Source organism: Myotis daubentonii, chromosome 18 (genome assembly GCF_963259705.1).
Source record: "Myotis daubentonii chromosome 18, mMyoDau2.1, whole genome shotgun sequence".
Taxonomy (NCBI): Eukaryota; Metazoa; Chordata; class Mammalia; order Chiroptera; family Vespertilionidae; genus Myotis; species Myotis daubentonii.
The window spans coordinates 22,682,859-22,705,406 of NC_081857.1; the positions used below are offsets into that span (position 1 = coordinate 22,682,859).

At 37.8% G+C, this 22,548-nt stretch overlaps 1 protein-coding gene across 7 annotated transcripts in view; it reads right to left on the reverse strand.

Annotated features, from left to right (window-relative positions):
- Positions 1-22,548, reverse strand: part of RASAL2 (RAS protein activator like 2) — a 258,767-nt gene that overhangs the window by 173,169 nt on the left and 63,050 nt on the right. For 2 of the 7 annotated variants that reach the window (XM_059673945.1, XM_059673949.1), the window contains exon 1: positions 5,695-6,602. The exons of 3 other annotated variants lie outside the window; for them this stretch is intronic. In XM_059673945.1, coding sequence (XP_059529928.1) covers positions 5,695-6,292 — 598 coding nt within the window. In that variant the 5' untranslated portion in view covers positions 6,293-6,602. Of the gene's footprint in view, positions 1-5,694; positions 6,603-22,548 lie in introns of those variants that run through there. 2 more of the 7 variants (XM_059673947.1, XM_059673946.1) reach the window with 2 other exon arrangements.

Consider the following 22,548-nt stretch of genomic DNA (forward strand, 5'->3'; position numbering starts at 1 on the left):
AAAACTAAAAAAAAAAAAAAATTCCTGATTTAAAAAAAAAATAGTTTCTGTAGAATTGTGGAATAAATCCTTTTATAGAAAAAAAAAAAAAAGATCTTATGTTGAAGCCCTAGCCCTCAGTGTGACTATATTTGGACATAGGAGCTTTAAAGAGGTAATTAAGGTTAAATGAGGTCATAATGAGATGGGGCCCTAATCCAATAGGACTGGTGTCTTTTTGAGTAAGACACAATGAAGGCACCTATGAACAAAAGAAAGGACAAGTGAGAATACAACAAAAAGACAGATCCATCTGCAAGCTGACAAAGCCTCAGGAGAAAGCAACCACCCACACCTTGATCTTAAGACTTCTAGCCTGTAGAATTGTGAGAAAATAAATTTCTGTTTTTTAAGCTATATAGTCTGTCCTACTCCGTGGTATTTTGTTATGGCAGCCTTAGCAGATTAATACACCCAGAAATACATTTATTGAAAATGAAAGGCCCAGCTGGCATGGTTCAGTGGTTGAGCATCAACCTGTGAACCAGGAGGTCACGGTTCAATTTCTGGTCAAGGCAATGCCCTGGTCACAGGCTGGATCCCCACTTGGGTGTGCAGGAGGCAGCAATCAATGATTATCTTTCATCATTGATGTTTCTTTCTCTCTCTTTCCTCTCTGAAATCAATAAAAAAAAATTTTAATGAAAGAATTATATTGATATATTGAATAATTTTAAATACAGTAGAATTATACATAAGTAGCCTAAAGTATTGAAGTTCATTGCTTTAATTTTTAAAACTTATTAACTTCAAAGCTGCTTAACAACAGACAACATAAATATCATAAATGACAAAATATTGGATCAACAACTTCAGGACAGCTTAGATGCAACAGATGGATGACAAAATGTTAGCTGAATAGGTGGTATGCATGCTGAAACACGGATTCTTAGGAGAAATAGTAAGAAGAAAACATTTCTCTGAATTTGGAGAAACATATATTGTTAACTGATTATAATATAAAGCAAACAGAAGCTCCAATTATAGAAAAGATCTAGGCACTAGGTAAGTTCTTATACTAACTAGACTCTACCACTGTTTATTATATGTATTTCTTGTGAACTTAGCCTACTTTTTTTTCTAATATGGTTACTGGTTCCCTAGAATAAGTAAGGAAGCTGCACATCCTATATAATAAAAGGCTAATATGCAAATAGACCAAACGACAGAACAACCGAACAACCAGTCGCTATGATGTGCGCTGATCACCAGGCCATTGGCAGCAGGCGGCAGAGCATGGAACATGGCGGGTGTCAGCCGCGGCAGTGGGACGGTGGAGCAGGTGAGCAGAGATGCCAGACCAAGGCGGGCGCCAGTCCCAGTCATCAGGGCGAGCCTCTGGTGGTTACTGAAAATTCTTTGCTGCCATGCACTGTGGTCCCGCCCAGTACTCATACCTGCTACTGGCACCAGCCCTGTTTGCACCCGCTGCCAGTGCTGGAGCTACCGCTCGCACCTGCAACCAGAGCTGTAGCTCGATGCCGGTGCCAGTCCCGAATGCTCAGCACGAGTCGCGATTGCTCGGCACCGTCAGTGGGTGCGAGCGGTGGCTGCCAGCTCCGATTGCCCCTGAGGGCTTCACCACCTCCCCCTGCTCCTGAGGGGCAATTGTGGCAGCAGCCACCACTCGCACCTGCCCATGGCTACAGCCCCAATCGCTCCACACCATCAGTGGGCTTTGAGTGTGGCCAGTGCCACCAGCACATGGGAGTGGTGGCAGCAGGAGCAGGTCTGCCGGCAGACAGGACAGGGGGCTGCAGCGGAAGGGGCCAGGCAGGGGAGCGGAGGATGGGCCAAGACCAGCCCCTGTGCCCACTGTAGCCTCACGGCCCATAGTTTCTTTCAAGGTGCATGAATTCGTGCACTGGGCCCCTAGTTAATAAATAATGTGCTATGTTCCCAGCACCAATAGCAGTGTCTTAGGAACTCAATAAACAATTCTTGAATTAATGTATAGGGTCTTTTTCAATAACATTTTGTATGTAAAAGTTGTTAAAATCATACTCTTTTCCTTGTGAGGAATGAGAATATTAAAATATTTGAGAAAAAAGTCTTCTAATTTCTAAGTTAGGAGGTCTTTAATAACATAACACTGGGAAAGAGGATATTCTTATTACTATGTTAAAGCATAAACTATAACCAGAAAGGAGAACTACCTAAGGTATATTTAATTTTCTTTGTTATTTCATTTTTTAATTAGTTTACTTCCTTACTTTTTTTAAGCTTTCATTCCTACCTATACATATTAACAGAGGAAGAAAAATAATTTAGGAATAAAATTGCCTCCCAGTAATTTCTACTTTCTAAGTGTTACATACATTAGATATATGGTTTATATACCATGTACTCTTACAATTTATAGTTTCTACTTAGCTTCACAGAGCTAGTAAGAGGCAGCCATTAGATTATATGAAATTTTGTTGATCTGATATGCCATAATCTGTTTAGTTACTCCTCTCTTAATGGGTGTTCAATATATATTTCCTCTACTGCAAGCAAGTTGACTCCATGCTTAGCCATGGGCCCAAATGCAGCTGGAATTACTTTTAGCTATAAGAAAATGTTTAATTTTTTAAATATTATATCATTTGACCTACACATTGTATCAGATGAAGGAATACATACTGTTCAACTGGAGAGTTGAACACAGAATAGTAGTGAAACCTTAAGCTTCTCCCTCTTAAATTGGTTGAGGACCCTAAGTACAGTATATTTCATTGCTTTAAGCTTGAGGGTAATTGTGTTCAGTTATAAGAAATTATTATTTGTTTATGCTCAGAAGATGCACATGCTCAAAACAAGTTTGAGTTTACAAAACTTAAGATTAAAACACTACAATTTATTTATACTAGTATTTAATAATTATAACAAACTTATGAATCAAATATCCTTTTTCCTTATTTTTTAAAAATAACTGTATTCATGTAAATTCACTTTCTAATAGAAACAATATCTAATATAGAGAGAGCTGCTATGTGCCAAACACTATTTTAAATGTATTAAATACATACATACATTATTTAATGCCTCTGACATCTTGCAATTTATATTAAAGAAGAAAAGTAACAAACACTAGTGGGTTTAAAATTAATAAATATATTGATTTTCTTAACACAGTCTTAAAGACATCTATGTTCTTATATTCTCATACCTTGCCACAATACTGTAATAGCTTACATAGCATTTTCAAATTTTACTTATCACTTGTGAGAAAGGAATTATTATTCCACAAAAGTGTAAAGAGAAATTAAGAGATTAAATTTCACAAATGATAATTGGCATAGATGGAAGTACAATTCACATCCGTTAGGTCAATCATACTCTTTTCCTTGTGAGGAAAGAGAAATAGAGATTCACAACTGCAGGTTAGAAAGTCACTGACACAGGCTGTATGCTGGGTAGAAGCTACAAGAGAAAAGTAGATCTCTTGACAAAAAATAGCTCCAATCTTTGCATTAAAATTACAGTTCAATTTAAAGAGCTTGGCTCTCCACTGGTGAAGCACTTAGGAGGTATAGTAACTGTTTAATAAAAATTGCTGACCTGACTGGTAGGAATAGTATGTACTATTCTTTAATTATTGAACTTAAAATCCCGCCGAAACCGGTTTGGCTCAGTGGATAGAGCGTCGGCCTGCGGACTGAAAGGTCCCGGGTTCGATTCCGGTCAAGGGCATGTACCTGGGTTGCGGGCACATCCCCAGTAGGAGATGTGCAAGAGGCAGCTAATCGATGTTTCTCTCTCATCGATGTTTCTAACTCTCTATCTCTCTCTCCCTTCCTCTCTGTAAAAAATCAATAAAATATATTTAAAAAAAAAATTAAAAAAAAAATCCCTTATAAGTACACTTTAAACTTTGTATATGCTTCCACATGCATAATTATTCTATGATTAGAATAGATATTAGGACGTAATAAATGCAGAATATTTTATATCTCCTTAAGTAGAAAAAATGTGTAAAAAGCAGGTGCACATTCTCAAAACACCTCACACATGGTCAACAATTTGTCATACTTGCTAAAAACTGAAAGTTAACTACAACAGTCTAAAAATGTTTATAAACACAAATATTTTTTTAAAAACCTATAGCTTTCTTTTATCAAATGCGCACGTTAACCATTGAGATGCATTTTTTCTAAGAATTTATTTTAAACTCTTAATTCTCTTTGATGCTCCTTTACATCAGCCTATGATCACCTGACAAGGAAACAGGTATACTAGTATTCAAGGAAATGCAACAACCTAGACTTTCAAAAAATATTTTTTAAATATATTTTTATTGATTTCAAAGAGGAAGGGAGAGGGAGAGATAGAAACATCAATGATGAGAGAGTCATTGATCGGCTGCCTCCTACACGCCCCACACTGGGGATCGAGCCCACAACCCGGCATGTGCCCTTGACTAGAATCGAACCCAGGACCCTTCAGTCTGAAGGCCGACACTCTATCCACTGAGCCAAACCAGCTAGGGCTCAAAAATTTTAATGTAATGTTAATACAGGCACATCAAGAAAGATTTTACTCTTAGTAGTTATCTGTAAGCCAAGAGTAAGCAAAAAAACAAAAACATAAGTATATCATTAAAACTCACTTAGTCAAGGAAAATCTAGGGAAGGCAGAGTTTAGGAAAAATACTGAGTTATTGGTACACATATATTTGCATACTTAATTTTTCACTTATATATCACATTCTCTAATTTTATTTTAAAATATATTAAATTACACTGCAATAACAAAATTCCTTAATTCCCACAATTTTAGAGTTAAAAGCTCTGCTGATGTGGTCAATCTCATAAGAAAGATAAGCTGAAGTTTTCTAATGATCACAGCATGTCCAAAAATTCTCTCAACTGGGTGAAAATAGTATCAAAGTTTCAGTGTTAACATTTTCAAGAAAAACAAAACAAACAAATACACATAGGTCTTAACACATAATTGAGACAATTTATCAGATTAGGTCAGTCATTTCCAAGGCAATCAGAGGTTTCCCTTTTTGTTTTTTTGGCTTTAACAATACTACCATCAACATAAAATTTTTTAAAATGTAAACAAGTCCTAATGAGGTTTTAAAAAATTTGACAATTCCGTTTCCTGAATCAAACACAAATTTCAATTTTGTTATCTGAAAACATATTCAAGATTTGCATCTTCCGCTTCCATATGCAAATTGTATATTTTTATGCATAAGCAAATCAAAATTCCAACATTTTAAAACCTACCAAAACAATTCTTCTATAAATAATATTTGTTAATATTTATAAAGGGATAACAGAAATTATGTTTTTTAATTCTCAACTTTGTCATGAGGAAATTATTCAATTATGCTTCCTCTAAATTGCATTTAACTTGAAAAACTTAAAGGTAAAAAAAAAAAATAAACGCTTTTACACAGACTTCAAAACAGAGTTCAAGAGTATAACATAATACAAAAAATTCTTTAACCAAATCCATATTTTACTGTTATTTATTACTATTCATTGAAGGAGGGCCTCTGAAGTAGTGTTTATCACTTTTTAAAAAGTATACTTATTACATAAATTTGGCTCATAATGAGTAAATAGTGTGGTTTAGCTTATTATAAAACACAAATAATTAAAGTTCCAATAGTAATTAAATCAGGTATCTCTTTTTTCCCCCTTATGCATCACAATATACCTTCTCTTACTGGCTCGCTGGTTGATTCTCCTTTTAGACTCAGCATCCTGGAGAAGCCATTGGAAAGAGTAGAGAAAATGCCACGGATGAAATATCCCTGCTGCTCAGACTCCACTGACCTCCCCGAAGTCGGCGATGGTCTCACAAATCTGATACTGCAGCGGGGTTCTGGCTCTGAAATAGATCTGGTGAATGGAACCCGAAGTGACCGGGTGTTGGCCAGGTTCAGCTTCTCTGCTGATGTTCCAAGGACCTCATTAGCAGAAACAGCAGCATTATCATAAACCATCTTTGGCAGGACCTTTTGTTGTAGTTCATCCAAGTCTCCTTTATTATTTTGTGTACTCTCTTTCTTGCCCACTTTGCACCTAAAGCTGGGATGTGTTTGCCACCGATAAGCACTCAATGGCTTTCCTAGATTGGAAACATCATGTTCATTTTTCTTCCTCTTGCTTTTCGATGGACCACACCATGGATAACTCTTTAAGCTTGTTCCTATCTCTGAATTTGCATAAGCAGGTTCTGATAAAGATCTTCGATAGCTTGGAGGATAAGATGATGTTTGTCTCTTAAAGATGTTCATCTTCCAGGATTCCATTTTTAAACAACTTCTCTAAGCTGAAAGTTCCCTCTACGCTGTAGTCTTAGCAGTTGAACCACACTTGTCCGTGCAGTCCAAAACATTCAACTGCTTAAGTAGCTTTTTTTGTGTGGCTTTGAACCACAGCAGATGTTGCTGCTTAAGGACTGGTGTCATGTTATTCTATTACCCCATTTTCCCAGATCTCCAAAATTTCAGCAGCACCCAAAAATCTCTTGCCTGAAGCAAATTATCTTCAGAGAACAGCAAAAGTAAAGATTTCCAGATCATCTTGCTCCCTTCTAGTAGGTTACATGTCTGTACTTGGTTTTCAGGAAATGATTTTTAAAAAAATAAGAAGTGAAATAAAAGCAACAAAAACCCACAGACACCTCTATGGACCAATAGTATTTAAGTGTTCACCATGCAAATGATAGTAGGTTAAAAACAGAATGTGAAAGTACTCAAGCTGACAGCTACACTTTCCGGAAAAAAAAAACCCTGCCTAAAAGCCTTCTCTTTAAGTAACAGCTCTTCAGAATAGTTTTTGAAGTTTGGATTTCAGAAATTTAACTTCAAGCATTGCTATTTATAACACTTCTCTCAAAGCTAATATTGTTTTCCAACCAATAGGTAGTCTTGTTTTGAGTAGGCACTGCAAAGTAGAGGGAAAGGGACAAAAGAATGCCAAAATTTAAAGCCATTTTTATTGTAAATATATTACGGCGAATTAAAAAAAACACACATAAATGGATAAAAAGAGAAGAGGGATAAAGGATATTTGCTAGGAAAGACAGCAAAGAAAAAAATCTTGAGGCAAGATATTGTGGCAACTGGAAATAGGACCGTACATAGTTAAATAATTTCTAGAAGGGAAAAGTTTGCTTTGTAAATTGAATTGGGGTAAGTTGTCTGGAAAACTATTCCCTATTTATTTAACCAAAGAAATTCCTTTATTCCTCTTTGTGCTGCTTACAATTTTAAAAAAAGAGCTGACTATTTAAAATTTTGTTAAAGTAAGTACCTTCTATTGAACCAAGACCATGAATGCCAAGATTTTGGTTGGGTGTTTTTTTTTAACTGTCTGCTCATAAACTCCTGAAAATAGGGGTTTCAAATGGAAAGCCTGACAGACTTTAGACCACCAGTAAAAGAGATATAACATGGCTATCAAATCTCTTTGCAAGTTAAATAAAAAATGATGATTTCATCTGAAAAACTAAAAAACTACCCATTTATTAGTATAATGTGTTCAATGAAAAAGTTCTCACACAAGTCTCTCTTATTAATGTAAAAATAGTAAATTTAGTAATATACCTATTCTTTTAAACATATTCAAATGTTTTAATTATTTCCATTATCATAAAGCAATAAACTCATTTTCGTTTGCTTATATAGTCTCTAAACTTATACATTTCTATATTAATGTTGAAGTACTCGGCTTTCCCAAAAACATAATATATCAAATTAGAGTAACTTACAAGCATAATGTTTCTTGTTTAAAAAAAACAAAAAACACACTCAGAAACATGAATTTGAAGAAAGAGAAAAAGAATAAACATTAAGCTCTAGTCTCTATTATGGCACATCAACCCATCCACAAAAATTAATCTGTGATGGAAAATATAAAACAATAATGCTTGCCAAAGAATCCAGAAGAGAATATTTCTGTGAACTGAGGATAGACAAAATTTCTTAGAACACAGAAAACAATAACCATAATAGGAAAACATTAATATGAATTCATAAAAATTGAAAATTTCTATTTAATAGAACGCATTAAGAAAATCATAATGGCTGTATCAGTTTACATTCCCACCAGCAGTGAATGAGAGTTTCTTTTTCCCCACAACCTCTCCAACATTTGTTATTACTGGTCTTTTGATAATAGCCATTCTTAACAGGTGTGAGGTGGTATCTCACTATAGTTTGTGTGTATGTGTGTTTTGTTTTTTGTTTTGTTTTTAGGAAGAAAGGAGGGGAGAGTGAGACAGAAACATCGATGTGAGAATGAAACATAGATCGACTGCCTCCTGAACACCCCCTAACAGGGATGGAGCCCGCAATCAGGACATGTGCCCTGACTGGGAATTGAACTGGCAACCTTTCAGTGCATGGGATGATGGCCAATCAATTGAGTCACACCAGCCAGGGATCACTGTAGTTTTGATTTGCATTTACCTAATAGTTAGTGAAGCTGAGCATCTTGTCATATATCTACTAGGGGCCCGGTGCACGAAATTCGTGCACTGGGTGTGTGGGGGGGGTGGGGAGTCTCCCTCAGCCCAGCCTGCCCCCTCTCACATACTGGGAGCCCTCAGGCATAGACCCCCTTCACCCTCCGATCCCCTGATCGGCCCCTTGCCCAGGCCTGACGCCTCCACCAGAGGTGTCAGGCTTGGACAGGGGACCCCCATCTCCCCCTGATCACTGGCTCTGGCCCCCGCCCAGGCCTGAGGCCTCTGGCCCAGGAATCATGCCTGGGCAGGGGACCCCCATCTCCCTCTGATCGCTTGCTCCACCCCCCGCCCAAGCCTGACGCCTCTGACCCAGGCTTCAGGCCTGGGCAAGGGGACCATCATATCCCCCCAATCCCCGGCTCCGCCCCCCACCCAGGCCTGATGCCTCGGCCAGAGGAGTTGACCCTCATCACCCTCCGATCACCAATCACCGGATCGGCCCCTTGACCAGGCCTGAGGCCTCTGGCTGAGGCGTCCGGCCCAGGCAGTGGGGACCCGCAGCTGCAGCGGCCCCGCGATTGTGGGCTCCGCTTTAGGCCCAGGCAAGGGACCCCTAGCTCCTGGGACTGCCAGCTTCGACCATGCCCAGCTCCCATTGCTGGCTCCACCCCTACTTCCTGCTATCACTGGCCAGGGCGGCAAAGGCGCCTGATTCTCCGATCATGGCTGGGGGGCAGGGCAAAGGCGGCCCCAGGGCCGCCTTTGCCCTGCCCCCCAGCTCTTAGCTCCCCCCTGGGATTCCGATCACTGTCAGTGGCAGGGGGCTTCTTCCTGCTTTCCCTTTCGCCTCCCTGCATTGTGCCTACATATGCAAATTAGCCGCCATTTTGTTGGCAGTTAACTGCCAATCTTAGTTGGCAGTTAATTTGCATATAGCCCTGATTAGCCAATGAAAAGGGTATCGTCGTACGCCAATTACCATTTTTCTCTTTTATTAGATAGGATTGGGCATTTGTATGTATTCTTGGGAGAGGTGTCCGTTCAGGTCCTCTGACACTATGGAAAACAGTATAGAGGTTCCTCAAAAAATTAAGAATAAAGTTACCATTTGACCCAGCAACCCCCTTTCTGGGTATCTACTTGAAAATTTTGAAAATATTTATTGGCAAAGATATATGTACCCCTATGTTCACTGCAGCATTATTCATGGTGGCCAAGACATGGGAACAACTGAAGTAGTAGTCTTTAATAGACAATTGGATAAAGATATGGTACATATATATAATGGAATACTACTGAGCCATAAGAAAATACTGCTACTTGCAACAATGTGGATCGATCTTGAGAATATCATGCTAAGCAAAATAAGTCAGACAGAAAAAGTTAAGAACCACATTATTTCACTCATATCTGGGATATAAAACTGAAAGCAACAACAAAAAAACCCTGAAAAACAAACAAAAACTCATAGCCATAGACAACAGTATGGTGGTTACCAGAGGGAAGGGGGAGTGAGGAGTAATAAAGGGTAAAGGGGGTAAAATATATGATAAGGGCAGAAGATATGATTTGGATAATGGGTACACAATGCAATATACATATCATGTATCATAGAAATGTACACTTGAAACCTATATAATCACATTAACAAATGTCACCCCAAATAGATTTATTTTTTTAATCAATAAGAAAGCCACAAAATGGAAGAAAATATTCATGATATAAATATCTCAAAAACAATTTGTACTACAATATATGAATAAGTACTACAATTTATTAGGAAAAAGAAAAGCCACCCAATTTTTAAAAATAGGCAATAAAGTTTAAACAACTCTTCACAAAGAAAGCTACATGAATTGTCAATAAACATATGAAAAAAGAAATCAAACTCATCAGAAACTAATGAGATATCAGTCACAACCACTAGAATGGCTAACATTTAAAGGGCTGGTAACAGTTATGGCCAACATCCTCATAAATGGTAATGGGAGCATAAAATATTAAAATAACCAAGGAAAAAATTCATCATTAAAAAAATGAAGTTAAACAACCATTTATCCAATGACCCAGAAGGTCTACTCTTAGGCACTTACACACAAAAAATTAAAGTGTACATGCTTTTACTTGAATGTTCATATCAGGTACAGTCAATTTGCATCTTTCTCTTTTATTAGTGCAGATTATTTTTCCATAAAAACAACTGTAAAGCTACTATTGCTCCACCCTGTATAATGAATTTATGAATTTTTAAAGAATCTATTCACAGGATTTATAATTTCTTAAAATAAATTACATTCATTATAAAACCTACTATAAAAATTGTTTGATCAATGAAGTGTCAGAACAAGAAGGTATCAACTACCTTAAAATTTTCTTACTAATAATACATAACATTTAAAACACAAATTTAAATAAAAAGAGAGAAAAAAAAGCAAAAAGAAATGAAGGGAAGGGAAGGGAAGGAGGAATAGCTTTAAGAACCAATCTGGTTACTAAGTCAAGAGAAACACATGAATTCCCTAAATAAGTATGAAAGTCCTTATATTAAGTCATATCTCAAATTATTTTTGAGAACTCACTCAGCCTGAAATTCCCAAGCATCCCATGAGATTAAGTCAGATTAGATTCACCAAAATAAAAAATTGTATTGGGATTTGAAAACAAAGTGAAAATATTTGCCTGCAATATTCTGTGAGAGTGTATAAAACACATAGAGCAGCGATTTTTTACTAGTCTGTGGTAAGAATTTTTAAAACATGCAATACCTGCTATTTAGTCAGGGGCATTGACCTCTTTTTCCTTAGATTGATTGTCAAATTAAAAAATGACAACAGTCCAGACTGGCTATCATCAACAAATCAACAAACGACAAATGCTGGAGAGGATGTGGAGAAAAAGGAACACTTGTGCACTGCTGGTGGGAATGCAGACTGGTGCAGCCACTATGGAAGACAGTATGGAGTTTCCTTAAAAAACTGAAAATGGAACTCCCATTTGACCCTGTGATCCCACTTCTAGGAATATATCCCAAGAAACCAGAAACACCAATCAGAAAGGATATATCCACCCCTATGTTCATAGCAGCACAATTCACCATAGCTAAGATCTGGAAACAGCCTAAGTGTCCATCAGTAGATGAATGGATTAGAAAACTGTGGTACATCTACACGATGGAATACTATGCTGCTGTAAAAAGGAAGGAACTCTTACCATTTGCAACGTCATGGATGGAACTGGAGAGCATTATGCTAAGTGAAATAAGCCAGTCAATAAAGGAAAAATACCACATGATCTCACTCATTCATGGACAATAGAGACCATTATAAACTTTTGAACAATAATAGATACAGAGGCAGAGATGCCTCAAACAGATTGTCAAACTGCAGCGGGAAGGTCGGGGAGGGTAGGGGGGCAGAAGGGAGGGGGGTAAGAGATCAACTAAAGGACTTATATGCATGCATATAAGCATAACCAATGGACATAAGACACTGGGTGATAGGGGAGGCTAGGGGACTGTCTAGGGCGGGGGGATAAAATGGATACATATGTAATACCCTTTGTAATACTTTAAGCAATAAAAAAAAAATGACAACAGTCAACACAATAGCCATCAGGTGTGAATGAATAAAACTTTTATCTATTTTTTGGCAAAAAATATTTTTTTGGTGTGCCGCAGAATCTTAGTAATTAATTTGTGTACCATGAAATTAAAAAGGTTGAGAATCGCTGACATAAAGATTTAATAGTTCTCATGGTAGTGTGCTGAGAATAAAATATATAGTAATCCTAGCCAAATGGCTTCTTGCATTCAGTAAAACCGATGAATATCAGAGCGTAAGCAGGGGTGGGTGGATGGGTGGGGAAAGATTAACTAAAGAATTTATATGCATACTAGAGGCCAATGCATGCAATTCGTGCAAGAGGCCTTCCTTCCCCAGGCGCAGCCGGCACCGGCTTCCCTCTGGCACCCTGGATCCGGGCTTCCCTCCAGCTGCCGGCAGGCACCTGAGACCTGGGCTTCTCTCACAGCCCCAGCTTTGTCCAGAAGGACATCCGGTCTAATTAGCATATTATGCTTTTATTATTATAGATATGCATAACCCATGGACACAGACAATAGTGTGGTGAAGGCCTGGGGGTTGGGGGGGTCATGGGGGGAAGGTGGAGGAAGTCAATGGGGGAAAAATGGAGGACATCTGTAATACTTTCAACAATAAAGATAAAATTTTAAGAAAAGTTTATCTACAACATATAAATAAAGCCCAATTAAAATTCCTACAATCTCCTGTATTTTATGAATTGCAGCATTTTTTTAAATCCTCACCAAAGGATATGTTTTTATTGATTTTTAGAGAGAGAGCGCAAAAGAAACATCAATGTGTCCTTTTAGATTTATTTCAACTAAGAGACGCAATAGGAGATGAAAGGCAAATTTTGAGCTTTCTCAGTTTGCAAATAGTCCACCACCACTTCCTATCCTTTTTTTTTTTTGTAATCTCACCTAAGGATATGTTTATTGATTTTGAGAGAGAGAGAGAGAGAGAGAGAGAGAGAGAGAGAGAGAGAGAAACATCTATGTGAGAAATAAACATCAATAGGTTGCCTCCTTGTACGCACCCCTACAGAGGATTAAATCCACAACTTTTTGGTGTATGGGAGGATGCTTCAACCAATTGAGCCACCCGGCGGGAGGCACCACTTCTTAAGACATACCCTTTTTATACTGAAATTCTGTTCCATGTGTCCCATAAGCTCTTTTGTAACAGAAGACATGCTGTATGCTACAATTAACAGTTCTGGAATTCTGTTACTAGAATAAGAGAGTGCATACCTCAGATCAACTCATAAAAAGCTTTAAAAACAGGATTAATTTCTAGAAACCAGAAGGCATCTTTCAAAAATACAAAGCCCTTGTTTATACAAAGCTAAGTAATTAATAACAAAACATCCCTTTCCCATCTCCTATCACTGGAGCACATCTGCTTCCTGATGAAACACTTCCTGTAGCAGAAACTACCTCCCTTCTGAGTAGTAGAACTCTAAGACACACCTGACACGTACGCAATTGCTTCTCCTTTATGAGACAAAGATATGTCTACAAGGGCTAAATAAAAATTATTTTTAACAGACAAGTATTAGAATCAATAATTTTTTAAAATAAGAAAACATTTTAAAACAAAAACACAGAAGACTCCTAATGACATTAGCCTTTTTTTAAAAATAAAAACATCTGATTTTCCTCTAACCTCTCTGATCACACTTCTGTCTCCTTTGAGGTTCATTTTTCTCTATCTAGTCTCTAAATGTTGGGAGTTTTTCAAACTAGGTCCTTGGTACCCCTTCTCCATATTCTTACCATGCACATCATTATTCACAGTTACCACATCAACTTATACCTCCAGTTCATACCTTGCCTCCTATTAGTAACATACTCCTATATTCAACTTGCCATTATATGGCTAACTCAAATTCAAATGCATAAAACCTAACCCATGATCTTTCCTTTGAAATCTTGTCTCACTCCAATGTTCTTTATCCTAGTGGAAGGCACCATTATCCATCCAGCTGTACATCCCCCTCTGTTACCATTCAATATCCAACTCATAAGTCTTGCTGATTTCCCCTCCTAAGTATTATTTAATCTACTTCTCTCCATTTCCTCTAAATCAATCTACTATCATTTTTCACTTGGATTACAACAGCCTCCTAAATTCATCTACCTACATCTCCTATGAACTTTGCAAACCATTATTATTACTGTAGCCAGATAATGTTTTCAAAATACAAATTGACTGCATCCTGTTTAAAACTTCTCAATGGCTTCTCACTACTTTTATGAAAACAACACAAATTAAACCAAAATTCCTTAACATATCATAGTCCCTACCTACCCCACCCCTTCAGCCTCCCTCTTAAAGAACTTGAATCCTTTCAGTTACTCATACCAGCCACTCTCTTGCCCACTGCTCCTGTTCACACTGCTCCCTCTACCTAGAACAGCGGTTCTCAACCTGTGGGTCGCGACCCCTTTGGGGGTCGAACAACCCTTTCACAGGGGTCACCTAAGACCATCAGAAAACACATATATAATCACATATTGTTTTTGTGATTAATCACTATGCTTTAATTATGTTCAATTTGTAACAATGAAAATACATCCTGCATATCAGATATTTACATTACAATTCATAACAGTAGCAAAATTACAGTTATGAAGTAGCAATGAAAATAATTTTATGGTTGGGGGTCACTACAACATGAGGAACTGTACTAAAGGGTCGCGGCATTAGGAAGGTTGAGAACCACTGACCTAGAAGGATCTTCCACCCTTCATCACTTGCCTACTCATGCTTCAGATTTCATTTCAAGTGCTTCTTAAGAAAGGCCTTTTTGCCCTCCCTAAGTTAAACCTTCTTACTATAGGCCTTTACAGCCCATGCATCGCTATATTACAGTTATTTCTGTATTTGAACATTTCTTTGTAAGATTATTAAATCAATGCCGCTTTTACTCACATCATGGAATCTCCATGCCTGTTTTTATTATACTCCAAGGAGTTGTTTTTTTTCTGAATCAAAGGTATGGATGGAGAAGTGTTATAGCGGGGTGGGGGAGGGGGGAATGATGTGAAATTAGAAGAGGGCAAAAAGAGAGAAGAAATATTGCTTTAATTAAAAAAATTTTTGATTTTTTTTTCCAGAAATGCCAATTTAGTTGATGCAGTAACTATATTCTGGCTTTTTCAGGACTTCTTAAAAATTAGTTTTAATATTAGTATTATCATTTGGAGAAAATCATAAGCATAAAGAGATAATTACAAGCTCTCAACAAGTTTCATATGTTCTTTAATGAATACATACTTGGAAAATGAATAATACTCTGATAACCTGAAATAAATATGAACATTGTACATCTGATAAATAACGTAGCAGCTTAAACTAAGGTAGGTTTAGCTAAGCACCAAATTGAAGGAGCCAGAGGAAAGAAATATAAATATTTGTTGTTATAAAGTACTGGTACGACCTGTAAAGCAGTATTGTGTTTTCTGAAAGCAGACTTGGATTAGTCATAAAAGTATACGGCAAACTCTAAGGCAGCCACTTAAAAAACTTTTTTTTAAAAGAATATTATACTTTATAATTATACTATATTTATTACTAGAGGCCCGATACATGACATTTGTGCACTGGGGGGGGGGGGGGGGGGGTGGTCTCTCAGCCTGGCCTGCACACTTTTGCAGTCCGGGAGCCCTCGGGGGATGTCCAACTGCAGCTTAGAGCGTAAGCCGTCAGTCGGACATCCTTAACACTGCCACAAAGGTGGCTATCAGCCTGGCTTGTGGCTGAGCAGTGCTCCCCCTGAGGGAATGCACTATCCACCAAGGGGCAGCTCCTGAATTGAACATCTGCCCCCTAGTGATCAATGCACGTCATAGCGACCGGTCATTCCACCACTCAGTCAATTTGCATATTACCCTTTTATTATATAGGACTAGAGGCCTGGTGCACAAAAATTTGTGCACTCGGTGCGGGGGGGGGGGGGGTCCCCTCAGCCCGGCCTGCGCACTTTTGCAGTCCAGGACCCCTTGGGGGATGTCCACCTGTTGGCTTAGGCCCGATCCCCAGGGGATCAGGCCTAAGATTGCAGTCAGACATCCTTCTGGCAGCCAGGGAGCCCTCAGGGGAAGTACTAAAGGCTTAGGCCACAAAGGGATCAGGCCTAAACCATTAGTTGGACATTCTTAGTGCTGCCACGGAGGTGAAAGAGGCTCCTGCCACCACCTCTGCGCTGGCCAGCCATGAGCCAGCTTCTGGCTGAGTGGCACTCCCCATATGGAAGTGCACTGACCACCAGGAGGCAGATCCTGCATTGAGCGTCTGCCCCCTGGTGGCCAGTGTGCATCATAGCAACCGGTCATTCTGCCGTTATGTCAATTTGCATATTATCCTTTTATTATTATTATACAGGATGTCCCTATTTCCCCCTTTTGCCCCCTCTACTCAGCTCTTGCCCCCCACTTCTCTCTGGCCATCGCCATGCTGTTGTCCGTGTCCGTGGGTTGTGCATATATTTTCTTTGGCTAATCCCTTCTTTAAATTCACTTCTTTAAATTTTTATTTTCAGATAAGTGCACTATTATATATTTTCTATTATATCATTTAGAATTAAGATAATTTTTAATTGAACCCTTGTAAATTTTAGCACAATTTAATAAATTATGCTAGAAGCAATTAGGAGATTTTTCATGTAATGCAGATACATTTCAATTAATATTTTATTAATTTTTAATATTTTAATTTGAAATAATTTCATACATGTAAAAAAAACTATAAAATACTACAGCGTATGATATGTACCCTTCACCCAATTTCTTAGGTGTTAATAATTTAAACATAACCATTATACAACTAACAAAATTTGGAATATATGTTTCTTATAATCTCTTTAATGTTACTTAATCCATTTAATTTGTTTTTGTTAATCTTCACCCAAGGATATTTTTCCATTAAATTTTAGAGAGAGTGAAGGGAAAGGGAGAGACACATTGATTGGTTGCCTCCTGCACATGCTCTGATAAGGACTGGGGATCAAGCCAGCAACTGAGGTACATGCCCTTGACTGGAATCTAACCTGGGACCCTTCAGTCCACGGGCTAATGCTCTATCCACTGAGCATAACAGGCTGCAGCTTAATTCATTTGCTTTTAATCTATATGTGTCTTTATATTAAAGTGGGTTTTGTTTTTGATTCACCTTCATAATCTGTCTTTTAATTGGTGCATTTATGCCACTGACTTTCAGAGTACTTACTGAGAGAGTTACTGCCATATCAGGCAGCTTCTGGGGCTTCCAGGGCCCGCCAGCGGCAGGTAGGCGGCAGGTAGGTGGCTCCTGGGGCTTACGGGGCCGGCCTGCCTGCCTGCAGCCCGGGACCAGATCTGGTCCCTGGCAGCAGGCAAGTGGCTTCTGGGGTCGCCCACGGGGTCCTGGATGGCGGCTCGCACTGGTGGCTCACACTGTCCCACCCTGCCTGCAGTATGCAAATTAGCCGCCATCTTTGTTGGCAGTTAATTTGCATATCTTGCTGATTAGCCAATGGGAGGTGTAATGAAGGTATGGTCAATTACCATGTTTGGCTATTATTAGATAGGATAATTATACTATAATACTATTATTTTTTATACTATACTATATTTGTTACCATTTTCTATTTGTTACCCTTGTTCTTTGTTCCTATATTTGTTTTCTACTCCACTTTTGCCTTTTGTAATACTAATACAGCATTTTATGATTCCATTTTCTTTCCTGTCCTAGCATATATATCAATAGTCACTTTAAATGTGAATGGTCTAAAAATTCCAATTAAAAGACAGACAAACTGTAAGAGTGCATCAACACACAATACCCAACCATATGTTGTCTACAAGACATCTGCTTTCAATATAAAGACACAAATAGATTAAAAGTAAAGGGATGGAAAAAGATGTAACATGCTAACGCATATAACATGCTAATCAAAGAAAGCTAAAGTAGCTATTTTTTCAGCAGTGCAGAATTCAGAGCAAGGAAAATAATCAGGGATAGAAAAGGGCATTACATAATGATAAAGGAGTCAATTTCCCAAGAAAATATAAGAATACTTAATGTGTGTGTTCCTAACAGCAGAGTATCAAACTACATAAGGTAAAAACTGATAGAGATGCAAGGAGAAAATGATGAATCCACTATCATTGCTGGATATTTCAATGCCATTCTATCACAAATGGACAGATCTCCCAATCCGGGACCACTGTCTCCTAACCACTCACCTGCCTGCCTGTCTCATCGTACCTAACCCCTCTGCCTGCCTTCCTGATAGCCCCTAACCACCTCTGCTGGCATAATTGCCCCTAACTGCTCCCTTGCTAGCCTGATCACCCAGCAAAATCTGAGCTTCTGTCTCGGTGCTGCACCCAGGATCAAAGATTCCCTCCTCCACATGGCTGCAGGCACCCAGGACCTGGGCTTCCCTCCCTCTGGCTGGCCACAGGCACCCGGGACCCGGGCAGCTTCGCCGGGGCCAGCCGCAGGCACCCGGGACCATGGGCAGGTGGCTTTGCCAGGGCCGCAGCCGCTGGTGCCTGGGACCACAGGGCAGGTAGCTTTGCCCAGGCCCAGCTTTGTCAGGAAGGATGTCCGGAACGTCACCCGGAAGATGTCCGGTCTAATTAGCATATTGCCCTTTTATTAGTATAGATTGGAACAATGAGACTCAAATACTTCAAAATTATGATATTTAAATTATGAAGAGCCAAAACCGGTTTGGCTCAATGGATAGAGCATCGGCCTGTGGACTGAAAGGTCCCAGGTTCGATTCCGGTCAAGGGCATGTATCTGGGTTGCGGGCACATCCCCAGTAGGGGATGTGCAGGAGGCAGCTGATCGGTGTTTCTCTCTCATCGATGTTTCTAACTCTCTATCTCTCTCCCTTCCTCTCTGTAAAAAATCAATAAAATATATTTAAAAAAAAAAGAAACCAGAAAAGTATTTAAAAAAAAATTATGAAGACTAAGTTAGACATACCACAGTCAGCAGGACTCAAGGAGAATGATAGAAATAAGGCAGATGAGGTAAGAAAGGCTACCTCTCAAAGAGGTCTAAGTTCGAGAAAGAAGAGGTAACCTTGAGCAAGGCCAATCCTAGCACTAAGATGAGCCTCCACTAAGTTGTACTGTTCTGGCAGGAGTTGGAAAACCTTCTGAGGTGTTTGATCTTTGGAAATCCAGGCTTGCCAAATTATCCCTATTTATGGGCTGAAATCCTTAAATCTAAAGCGCAATACATGTAGTATTGACATGAATCAACTAAAAGTAAAGGATTTCCCTTATATTTTTGCATTTGTGTTTGAAAGTACAGTCACATCATTAGGCAAATAAGGAATTTGTGATGATCACCATGTACTCGGAAAATTCTATTGATTGATAGTCTGGGAAATGGAAAAAACCCAAACTTCTCTTCATCAGATTTTTCTTTATCCTCAGAGAATCAGCCACCTTCTGGGACAAGAACAAAAGAACTGATATTCTGGATCAAATCAATAAAAATTCCATAAAAAATGAGGAGCCTTGGCTAGATGGTAACTTTCCAATTCAGATCTCATTCTTGCAGTAAATTCTTACAAGGAATTCTTAGAAATCACATACATTTCATAAAAGCTTCCCCCCCCCCAATATTTGATATCCTACATGAGATTATTCTTCAAGCTTCTCTTTTACACATTTTGCATTATTATTATTATAATGCTAAGAATTATACTCCAAAATTTACCACATTACTCTTAAGTTCACAAATGGTAGCAACGTTCTAAGATTATTTGTCAATATAGATATCAACATAATTCCTACATTTAGATACTAAATCCAAATTTAATAAGTTTTTAAAACTAAAATTATAGTGTCAACATTTTTTTCTGTCATCTAAAAAATTAACCTTTTTCACTTTTTTATTCTTGTTCTTTCGTGGCATGTTTCATACTTTAAAAAAACCTCAAACTATACCTACAAGTGCAATGGACCATCTCCTGTTAATTACAGCCAAATGGATCACTGGTAAACCTCAAGCATGTGAGTAGTAACCTTAAATTTCTTCATTTCTCTTCGTCATCCTTTCCCTCAGACTATTAGCATCCATCACTAATATGCAGTTCTTCATCTCCCCTGCTTGGGTTTACTTATTATCTATGTTCGTAGTTCCTATATGTGCTGGTTGGCATGAGCAATTTAGTAGATCACAGAGTCACATAAGAAAACCACATAGACAGCAATCTGAAAATGCTGTTTTTATAGTTGTTCAGTTATATTTGTTACAGGTTCACTATATTTCTTGGGTATTTTTATCATTCATTCAACAAATATTTATCAAATACCTACTACCTTGTGATGACTGAACTAGTTAAATATATTATTCTGTCAGTTTTTAGTGACTTCTACAATTCTACAGGGTCAATTTTACTTCAGGCATCCTTTTCCAAAGTGCACACCATCCCAACATGTACTAGAATCCTAGAAATCTAGAAGAACTTCAGAAACTTTATACTATTCTTCCTCATTTTATAGTTAATTATGAATATTTACTAAGAAAGACTTTTAAGAAAAACTGCTTAGGTCAAAACATTCATTCAATTACATCAACAGATATTTTTAAAGCAGTCACTGTATTCTCAGAGTAGTTCTAAGGATTGGGCATAAATAGCAATGTACATTATCTCAATTACATCACAGTCCAGTTAGAGGAAACAGTCATGGACACTACTAGCTGCTAAGACGGGTTCATTAGTGCACAAATATAAGTGCATATGGGATATAATGGGGATAAAATGGAAATCATAGTCTACTCTGTGGGAAATGAGATGAAAGCTCTTTACATTAATCCTTTGTTTTATATGTTGCAAATATCTTTTCCTATTTTGTGGCTTGACTTTTCTCTTTTTCTAGTACAACAGTTATTTTTTGATATGTTTTAGTGAGTGTAAAAGGCCCCCAGATTTGCAAACAATAGATTTTTAGGCATATGTGATACCACTGGCAAGTATTATTTTTTTAAATCAATGGAAATAAGCACTAAAAATAAAAAAATTTTTGAAAATTAAAGATTCAACTTTATTTCTTAAATTGAAAGCCTATGATATTCATATTCATGTGTCTTTTTAAAAAATTCTCACAGCACTTTACAAGGAAGGTATTATTCCATTTTATAGATGAAGAAAATAAGGCCCATTCCCCAAAGCCACATAATAAGTACTGACACACCAATTATTAAGTGTCTTAAATTTGTCAGTTTAAACAAGCTTAGTAACTCAAAACCCCTATAATAATCCACATTGCATATTACTGAAAAGATCACTTACAAGTAGCTTTCCAAATGCAATTAGTTAAACAGTAAATATTTAATGACCTTTTAACTACAGGGAAAGTAGTATACTGACTGATGGCAAATTAGAAGTGACCTAGATTATAGGATATAAAATTTTAAAGAGGCATTACATAGCTGGCAGAAGGGGTTAAAATAAAACTGAACATTATCAGTCAATATTTGTGAAGGAGAACCAATAAAGGCAATTGCCACATGCATCCACACTGATTTATGTCATGGCAGAATAATTTGAAATTGTTGGGATGCATTCCCTCAAATGTGATCCAAATATAAATATATTTTTCATTGCTACCTGTTTAGCAATTAAAATTTTACCCTACTAAAGGCCTTTATTCCTTTGAAAATTTCTCTGATTCTGAAGTTGAGACTCACTCTTGCTATATCTATCTGCTTTCTACCAGGGATCAGCTGCTCTATGGGAACTAGAAATGCGTGCATACCCAAGAAATGATGCAAGGTCTGAACTTTCCCCAAGGGCAGTGCCAGCATCCTAGGACTTCAGATTCCATACTTCTTCCCTCTCCTACACCAGTCTCTTGGAGATGGAATGCAAAGGAAATAGTTGAATAGTCTCAATGGGGGAGAGTACTAAAAATTATACATTCATTTGCCTACTTCATTACACATTAAAGGCAGGAGAATGTACACCTCTAAATTCCTTACTGTTTTTACCTCCTATAGATGCATTTCTACCATTTACTGATCAATTGCTTAAGCTAGATCAATATTATCTAAGTATATACCTATTTATCTAAACATACATATATGCATCTCTGAATTATTGGTTTTATTGTTTAAGAAAAATATTAAATCCGCTGGCCAGTGTAGTTCAGTGGTTGAGGGTCGATCCATGAGCCAGGAGGTCACAGTTTGATTCCCAGTGAGTGCACATGCTCGATTCCCCGTAGGTGGCATGCAGGAGGCAGCCAAATGATGATTTTCATCATTGTCTCTCTCCCTCTCACTTCCTCTCTCTGAAATCTATAAAATAAAATCTATATTAAATATTTTTAAATTCCTTTAAAAATATTAAATTTAATTCAATATAGATGTGTCTTCTACAACAGCTATCCTAACATATCTATACTGACTCAGAACAGATTATGTACACTGAAAAACATAAATTTAAACAATATTTTATTGAGATAAAAACAAATCAATAGAAGTGCTAATGCTTTTATAA